The 9,358-nt window shown below is 58.5% G+C and overlaps 2 protein-coding genes across 2 annotated transcripts in view; both read right to left on the reverse strand.

The window, feature by feature from the left end:
- VOLCADRAFT_30109 (uncharacterized protein) overlaps window positions 1-1,432 on the reverse strand; it is a gene marked incomplete at both ends in the record, with an annotated part of 16,012 nt that extends 14,580 nt beyond the window's left edge. The window contains 3 exons of the mRNA XM_002953962.1: window positions 190-439; window positions 768-935; window positions 1,315-1,432. Of these exons, the coding sequence (XP_002954008.1) occupies window positions 190-439; window positions 768-935; window positions 1,315-1,432 (536 nt within the window). The remainder of the gene's footprint in view (window positions 1-189; window positions 440-767; window positions 936-1,314) is intronic.
- Window positions 1,433-6,751: 5,319 nt separating this feature from the next.
- VOLCADRAFT_118545 (uncharacterized protein) lies at window positions 6,752-7,457 on the reverse strand (the record flags this gene model as incomplete). The annotated part of the gene is made up of 2 exons (XM_002953963.1): window positions 6,752-6,899; window positions 7,416-7,457. Coding segments are annotated over 2 exons (190 nt in total), but the record flags the coding sequence as incomplete, so codon positions are not given.
- Between the last annotated feature and the right edge of the window lie 1,901 nt (window positions 7,458-9,358).

Here is a 9,358-nt window from a genome sequence, read left to right on the forward strand (position 1 = left end):
TGGGATGGAGGGGTAGGGGGATGGAGGAGGAGGGGGAGCGGAGGAGGGGCCGGGGAACCCCGGCCGGGTGCCGAGGGGAAGGGGGTATGCGCCCGGGATAGTGTTGTCTAATCAGGAGTACGGCAACGATGAAGCGGCAATACACACAGCGGTCATGTAGCTTCTCTTGCCTCTTTAATAAAATTCGACAAAGGTAAACCCCCACGCTCCACTATCACCAAACTCAACACCTGCCCATGAGACATACAGACAGGCATACAGACAGGCATACAGACAGACATACAGACAGACATACAGACAGATATAGACATACATACAGACAGGCAGACCTTGCGTGTGATGACGTCCCATTTCTCCGGTGTGGTGACGATCATTTGCGTTTCCGCGAGCTCCCGTTTCGTGAGCTGCATGTCGCCCGTGAGCTCGCGGACCAGCAGACCTGAGAGGCGGGGTGGGTGGGTGTTGGGAGGCGGGTAAGGAGGGGGGGCAGGAGGAGGAGGAGGGGGGGAAGTATGCTGCGTGTGGTGACGCGAAACTCAAACAAACAATTGCGCCCCCGTCCTATCCACCCAGCGGAGAGGGTTGCGGTGGGAGGGGGAGGTGCGACACAGAAGAGTTTGGGGGGGAGAGGAGAAGACACAGCGCCTCAAATCATTAATAGGCACACACACATACACACATATATATACACATGCATGTACACATACATACATGCGCGGCCATATCGCGGCTCGGATATCAAAACACACACATACATACACGCTTACCTAGAGGCTCCAGTCTCTTGGCGAAGTTGGCTGTTACCTCGGCTGCCAGAGCCTTCATGGGCGCCACGTACACGATCTTGAAGTCCGCCTTCTGGATGACCCCGTGCCGCATGTTGGCGCCGATCTCCCGGAGCACCGCGATCATGGCAATGTTGGTTTTGCCGGCACCTGTGTTACACAAGGCGTGTGTGTGTGTGTGTGTGTTTGTTTGTGCGTTTGCGTGTTTGGGTGTTTGCGTGTTTGGGTGTTTGGGTGTTTGCGTGTTTGTGTGTGTGTGCGTTTGCGTGTTTGTGTGTTTGTGTGTGTGTGTTTGGAGGGGGGAATGCGGGGTGGGGGTGAGGGGGGTTGACGTGCAGAAGCTGTGCTGTTTTAGGGGGGAAGGGGGGAAGGAAGGCGGGGATGTTAGTTGTGATATTTCTCCCCCCACACACACAAAGACACAGACATACGCACACGCATTAAAACACGCACGCGGTCGTCACCACCGACTCCTCCCCTCACACCCCCTCACCCCCCCCCCAAAACACACACGCATCCAGTCCCGTACCGGTCGGGGCGCACACCAGAATATTCTCGTTAGAGTGGTAGGCGGTTCGGAAGATGCGGCTCTGAATGCGGTTGAGTGTCTTGTAGCCGGGAAAGGCGAGCTGAGGAAGGGGGGGAAGAGGAGGGGAAAAAGGGGGGGGGAAAGGGAGGATGATGTGTGTGAGTGCGTGTATGTGTGTTTTAAAGGACTCACGGGGCCAAACACCACCACCACTACCTCCCACGCAAGAAAGTTTACCTCGAGTAACACGAGAGCCACAAACAGATACCCAAGGAAAAAGCCACATACACACAGCATACACCTCTCCCTCCCCCCCCCCGGCGAACCCCAGCCCCGCTCGTCCCTCACCTGCGCCCACTCGTCCAGGTCAGCAATCCGTACAAGCTCCTCCTCCGCGCTGGGAGCGGCCTTGGGAGCGGCGGGAACCAACACCTCCTCATAGCCTTTGTGGGTCCTGGTATGGCGGGGGGGATGAGGGGGGAGGGGGAAAGACGAACCACGAACGAGTGAAGCTGCTGCCAAGGAAAGAGTGCTGCGGCAGATGTACAAAAAGCAGGACTGGCCAGGGAGAGGGGGGAGAGGAAGGGGTTTCAGGCGAGTGTGCGTGGGGGGGGGGGAGAGAGCGGTGTGTATGGACGTCCAGAAATGGAATAGAGTTGTGGGGACGCGCCAGGAATGCGCCAAGAGCTTCGTGTGCAAGCCTCATGCCACATGCGGCCCACTCCCATCACAATGTACGACACGTCAAAACCCTAAAACCCCACTGTTTGGTCCCCTCATACACATACACGCACCTAAACCCCCCACCCCACCCCAAAACCCCGTGAAACCCACTTTCTCACGGTTCCCTTGGGCAGCGCCCCCCGAGCCGCCCCTCCGGCCCGGGGCCCCTCCCCCCCCGTGCCAATCCGGAGCTCGACCCCTCCCGCCAGTGTGATGGTGTTGGTGACGGAGGTGGGGGGGGCCTCCACGTCCATCAGGGCCTGGTAGCCGGCCTGGAGAGACACGTGTGTGGGGGAGGAGGAGCGATGTGCGTGCGGGGGTGGGGGGTTTGGGTGAGGAGAACGGCTAAGGAGGAAGACGGAACGCTGATTTTTAAGTAGCTCTTGCGCTGAGGACAGAAAATGTACAACGCGTGTACGTCGAGGCTCGCTTGGTACACGTCCTTGGGCTGGCTGCTATAGGTCAGTTTCAGTTCAGGTTTAGTGGGAAGGGTAATCAGGGCAACGCGGGAGAGGCCACCCGACTGCGGGTTGCGAGGTGCCTGTAGTGGTGTTGTGGTATATACTGATGTGGTGTTGTTTTGTGGTATCATGGTGTAGTGGTGTAGTGGTGCTGTTGCGTTGTTGTGGTGGTGTGGTGGTGTGGTGGTCGTAGTGGTATTGTGTAGTGGTGTAGTGGTGGTGGCGTGTTGTATTGTAGCAGTGTGGTGTAGTGTTGTGCTGTGGTATTGTGTTGTTGTGGTGGTGAAGGAGACGGAGGAGCTATACTCCTGGACGTGGTCACAGCACAGGACGTGGAGCACGTACGTGCTCATGTCCAAAGCAACACAGACGGCTGTGCTCATTTGCAGATGGTGTGTCGGTTTAGAGTGGTTTGGTCGGCGGGGCAGCGCGGATAAGAGTCATGCGGGACCCATATTCGGGAATAGTTGTAACGTGCGCCTGTATGTATTTCCGTGCCTGTATGTAAACATGTAAGCATCTGGTGTGGGGGTGTTGGGCGGGTTGGTAGGAATACAAACCGCAAATACACACACGCAGACACACACACAACAAAAATGACAGTTGCGTGCTGGAGTCCCAAAATAGCGTACGACAGCAAGTGGGAGAGAAACTGGGGTTTGGGGGGAAAGTATTCAGGCACGGGAAGGGACAGACATACAGATATTCACACAACCATATCCAAACCCGTCCAGACGCCGCCCCCCACCCCCCACCTGCATGAGCCACTCCACCTCCACCTCCGCGTCAGTCTTCCGGGAGCCCTGGATTACGACACAGTACGACACAGCCACAAAGGGAGGTATGGCACGGGAAAAAGCCGGGAGTAGGAGGGGGGGTAAGAAGGGGCAAGGGGGGTTGGGTTGGTGTGGCCCCAAGGTCATGCTCCAAGGTCAATGGGCCCCCCCACCCCACCCGCATTTGCCACCCAAAGCCCCACCTCCCCCGACTCACACGCCCGACGATGTCGTACCTTCTTCGCATCCTTGCGTTGCAGCTTGGCCAGCAGCTTCTGGCTGGTGCTGTTGACAGTGACGCCGGGTCCGTACGACGGCATGGCGGCGCCGGCGGCCGCGGCCCCCAGCGCCGCCGCGGCGGCTCCTCCTTGCACCTCCTTGAACTTGGCGATGGCGGCGCTGAGGGATCGACTGACAGACTTTCTGTTTATTTCGTTGGGGATTTTACCCCCACGGTACGGCACGGTACGGGTAAAGGGTAAAGGTGGAAGAAGTTGTGCAATATTGCAACGAACAATACAGTTTAATTATACATATATTCATCGTGAAGGGTATGCCGTACGACAACAACAACAGCAGATGAAAGGGAACAAATATGAGATTAGAGCAGTACATGCCTGACGATCCGACGATAAGAGATATGCGGCGGAGAAGGGAACCGATGCACGGACGGATGAATGATGTACGGATTGCAGCACAACGTAAGCACAGACCTCCTCCGTCTCCACTCCCTCGCCATCCAACCCACCGATTATCCATCAGTTCGCCAAGACCTTCAAATGCCGTATCCCCCAGCAAGTCGTACAGCTGCGCCGCCATCTCGTCCCCGCTGCCGCCCCCCAGCAGCACCGCTGCCACCGCAGTGGCGGTGGAGGCGACCTCCCCAGGGGCGGAGACGGCCCCCGACCCCGACCCCGACCCCCCCAGCATGCGCTCGCACCAACGGTACAACCACACCACGCCGGCCTGGGCCGCATCCGTACAGCAGAGTATAAAGGGCAGAGGGAAACAAAACATCTCTCACGTATTTTAAGAGCCGAGGCGGTGCAGGCGAATGAGGAGTAGTGGCGCAACATCGTGTGGGAGTGGGGCTCCCGGTGGTGGGTTGTAACGGGCTTCACCCAAGGTCAAAGGCGCAACCCCCTCAAGATGGACATGGCGATGGCGAGATACAGATAATCGAGACGGTACGGCAGGCTGTTGGCTGCCGTACAGTTTGGTGTCTTGGCGTGGGGCGCGCTCGCCGGGTGAACCTCTGCCGTGTGTGTGTATTACCCCCCTCCCCCCCAGGGCACTCTCTCCTAGACAAGCCGCCGGCCCCTACCCGCCGCAGGTAAACAAACTCACATCGCGAAGCTTCTTACGGTCTAGCGTCTCGTCATCATCGTCGTCATCATCGTACATCGTGTACGGCACCGCGTCTCTGTCGCCGCCGGTTGCCGCCGTCGCCGCCATCATCAGCCGCAGCTCCGCCGGCGACGGCTCGCTCGAGTACACGCCGCCACCGTACGACAACCCAATCCCTCCCCTTCCTCCTCCCCCTCCGGCGGCGGCGATGCCGTCACAGATCAGATTCAACGCCTGGTCCGCCGGTAACGCCACGTCATCTGCAAAATGGAAATCCAAATCGGCCCCGAACTCTTGCCGCTGAAGGCTTGATTCCACCACCGCCGCCACCGCCTTGCCCTGCGGCTGCTGCTGCTGCTGTCCGGAAGCCGCTGCTCCCGGGCCCTGCGTCGGCAGCGGCGCCCCCGACGGTGCCAGCTTGGCCCTCCAGTTCCGCAGCCCGGCGACACAGTCCCACAAGGGCGGTAGTGCCACGTCGCGCAGTACCGGACCAAGCACTGCCACCAGCGCCTCCCTGAGGGGGGAAGGGGGTGCAGGAAAGATCGTGTACGTGTGTTTGTATGTATGTGTGTTGTTTTCGTGCAAGATTGCCAACAGAGGTTCTTGAGATGTCTGTCTGTCTGTCTGTCTGTACGCGTTTGATGTATGCGGATACATTAACACCGAGAAAAAAGCTCTGAACAGCACAGGGGCCAAAGTAAGTGTGTCCAGGATGTCAAAAGGAAGATACCTGACTTCCCTCCCCAAAGTTGCAACGACGACGACGACGACGACGATGATGATGATGATGATGGTGGTGGTGGTGGTGATGAAGGTGTGGGGGTCACGACTACGAGCATAAAGCGCAGGGCGGGTGCTGCGGCCCGTGATGGATCCGACCTGCCCGGGGTCTTCCAGTCCTGCCGCGGCCCAACACGGACCAACCAGCTCCACACACCCTGCCAAGACTAGGCAGGGAGATAGGTACCTGGCCCAACCCCTCACCCCCCACCCCCCACCCCTCACCTGTGGGGTTTAAGCGCCTGCTGTATGCCCCGCCCCCGGGAGGTGTCCGGCGGCTCTCTGAGGCCCCAGGTCCGCCACACAGCCCCCGCCAGCTCGCGCAGGTCGGCGCTGCTGTGCTCCCCCTCAACGGCGGAGGACACGGCCTGCGCGGACGGGGGGGGAGGGAGGCTGAGACAGCAGGATAGGGACAGCAACGTACAGCCAAGAAACCACTGCCGTCGTCCAAAGCTGGCGGGGTTTGCTGGAGGCACGTTTAAGCCCGGGGAGGGTGGAAGAGGGGAGAAGGAAGGCGGGAGAGCGGGTGGGGGGAAAGACGAACCACGAACGAGTGAAACTGAGAGGCAAAGCTGGGGGGAAGTCTCAAAGGTCAAAGACAAAGCTGTTGACATCATAATCCGTACATATGTATGTATGTATATATGTACATACATACACATACACATACACATACACATTCGCGACCGGCTACCTCATTGGCACCGAGCCACCCTCCCCGACAGGTAGGTGTGGGTCGTCAGCACCTTTTCGAGCCACCCTAGCCGACCAGCCCGTTCACGTGACGTCTTTACTGACACATTTCTGATTGCATGTCGTACCTTTAAAAATTTGTCGTACTCATCACGAGCTCCCCGCGGGACTGCACGAGGGTGTTGAAACCAGGGTTTGTGTGTGTGTGTGTGTGTGTGTGTGTTGGCTGGGGCCTGAAGAACCCAAGACGTCTCGTGTAGCCATGGCCCCCCGCCACCGCCACCACCGCCACCACTATTACCCGCCTACCAGTCGGTGCCTTGGCACTTGTGCGCCAACACGGCGGCCCGCTGGCTTCCCCCAGCAGGTGCCAGGAAACAGGAACAACAGCCTCCTATCCCCCTTACCCCTACTACCACCTCCACCCGTTGGGAAGGCAACTCCCCCCCACCCTCACCCTCAAACCCCCTTCACCCTCACCCTTGTCCCAGCTGCCGAAAATTTCCAACATGAGGGCACCCTCAGCAGTAGCAGCAGAAGTAGCAGCAGCGCCGGCGGAGGCCTTGGTTCCGGGTGCTGTTGCTGCTGCTGCTTTAGGGCCGCCGGCTGCGGCGCCGGCTGCGGCTGCGGCGGCTCCGAAGCCCAGAGGCCCCCCACCTCCAGCTGCGGCATGCCGGCGCTTCTCCTCCAGTACGGCGTCCCGTGCCACCGTCAGTACGTCAACATCCATGCGGTGGTACGGCGCCGCGGAGGGCCCGGCCTGGTCCGCCACTAGCGCTCGGAGGAGTGTGGTGAGGCGGGGAACCTGAAGACGGCGGTGTTTGGTGTGTTTCCACGACAAACAGGTTGTAATCGCTCAAAAACATACCCAGGAAGTCAATCAAACAAGATCCAAACAAAGTTGGAAGAGGACGGAAGTAAGAAGTAAAGGAATAATAGGCGGGAAGGATTGCGCAAGATGACCCAGATGGGCAACCATGCAGCGCAGTTAAAGGGGCTTGGTGGGGGATGTAGGGGGGGAAGGCAGGGGTGAGAAGCAGTTTTCGGGGTATGTAGTGAGCGGCAAGGGAAGGATCCCGGAGTTGAAAAGGTAGCCATGTAAAAGGTGTGATGGTCATGTGAGAGGATGGAACGGCCGCGGCGAGCAAGGATGGACAACACATAGGCCCGTGGGGCATGGTTGGTACGGGAGGGGGGAGACAGGGTAGGGTCGCTGGGGGAACAAAGGGATGGGGGAGAGAACAAGGGAAGAAGCCTCGGGGGCCGAGTGGTTTGAAAGGGACAGCTCCGGCACCGCCAAAGAGGCTCCAGGTTGACACACCTGGGCATCATCTGTGACCGTCAGGGCACGGCCCTTGCCCATTTTGGGCGTGCGGAGCGCTGCGCACCCTTTCCGTTGGGCCTCCGGACAGATGGGGTGCAGCTGCCGTTTAGCTGCACCCTAGTGGCAACTTTAAGAAATTCAAGGCAGATTCTGGTTACAAAGATTTATTTTTGTAAAGTAAGGGTAATAAATCAGGAGGAGCGCAGGTCCAAGCAAACCCGATCGTCAGCCGACTGTCAGAAACAAGCTTCTGAGGCTAGCAAGAGTAATTTTTAAGCTGTGAAGCTGTGAAAACATGCGCGTAGAGACGTGCTTAATAAGGCTGTGAGGTATGGCAACTGTGCCGGAAAAGTTGGTTACGATGAATTTCGTACGGCAAACACTGGCCCAGCGCGAGAGCGGACTTGGATTAACTGTTTCAGATTAAAACGGTTCATGTCGCTACAAGTCTCATAGCTTATGCAGTCTACAACTAAAAGAACAGTATGACGGAGCACTACCTTCCGATGTTCATCAACCGTTCTCGCCGTATGTAAGCACGGGACAATAGTACACCGCAGCAAGCAATTTACTAGGAGATGATGCTTTATGGCCAGAAGGCTTTCTTGGGTCCACGACGCCGAACGCACCTAACATCCAGCGTCAGTCGTCATTCCCCAGCCGCTCACATCATAGCATCGCACCGGTCGCAATCTAAAGGGGCCACACCTCAAAATTTCTCCTTAAACAGCGCGCCGGCTAGGCACCTGTCCATGGCGAGTCCATCTGATTCGGTTGTGGATAGCGACGAGGACGAGGAGGCCGGTGAGGCCAGGGAGCTGTCGAATCTCTAAACTTATTGCCTGTACCTATCATTTGGGAGGATCTTGCTGCGTCGTGGCATCTTTGGGCTCAGATTCTCCAAACTACTGGGGTTTGGGCAGTTGCACCTCCGCTGACTGCCATCAACGCCACTGATTTATTATTATCCTCCTTTGTGCTTAAACACCTATATTCCTTTCAAAAGCATGCGTGCTAGCTGGCCGATTTTTCAGTCCTGTCTAAGCTGCCAGCCTCCTGGATAGGGCGGGGTCCAGGGGAAATATTTGGGTCAACACGGGCAGCGTCAATAGCAATTTGGGTCAGTACAAAACACACCTTCAGTATCAATCAATCACCCATTTTTCTCGGTTCCCTTCCAGCGTCAACAACGCTGCGGCACCGAGGACCTCATTCCCCACCCATCCCCCCTTCTCCCCTCCTGGCCGCTGCGCATGCGTGTGCACATTTGCGTGCCTGTGTTTTTCCCTCCCCCAAACACACAGCAGTCTACTACGCGACTTCCGTCCCCGGCCCCGCCCCAGCGCCCCTGAGCCTGCCCCCGCCGGGGCCGTACTTCACTCCGGTCAGCAGCGCAGGGGGGGCCCCCCCAGGCTCCAGCATCGCCCCCACCTCCCCAAAACCCTGGTCCCCGGCACTCGTGGTGTTCAGCGGGGGTACGGCATTCAACAGCGTGGCAGGTGGGTGGGTGGGTGGGGTGGGGGGTGGGGGTGGGCGGTGTGTCCAGAGGCTGTGGATGGTGCTGGAGGGCCGGGTGAGGTCGGGTCGGGTTTCCATCTCGGCCGCCTCTGTCCAGGTTCGCTCCCAAGTCATTGGAACAGGCGCCGGCCAGGTGAGGGGGTGGGTGGGTGGGTGGATGGGGATTGAGCGAGGTGTGTGTAGTGGTGGTGGTGGTTGTGAGCGGTTCCTCTCCGGGCCCCTCTTTCCTTCCTGGGACCCAACTGCCCTTCCCGGCTCCCAGTGACGGCTCTGGCGTTACAGCTCTGGCGTTACAGCTCTGGCGTTACAGCTTTGGCGTTACAGCATTGCGTTTCTACCCATTATCCTTCCCGTCAATTATCCGTCTTTCCCTCCTGTACCCCCCAAACCCACTTACACCCCTTACACCCTCCACCCACCCA

Source organism: Volvox carteri (genome assembly GCF_000143455.1).
Source record: "Volvox carteri f. nagariensis unplaced genomic scaffold VOLCAscaffold_39, whole genome shotgun sequence".
Classification (NCBI taxonomy): Eukaryota; Viridiplantae; Chlorophyta; class Chlorophyceae; order Chlamydomonadales; family Volvocaceae; genus Volvox; species Volvox carteri.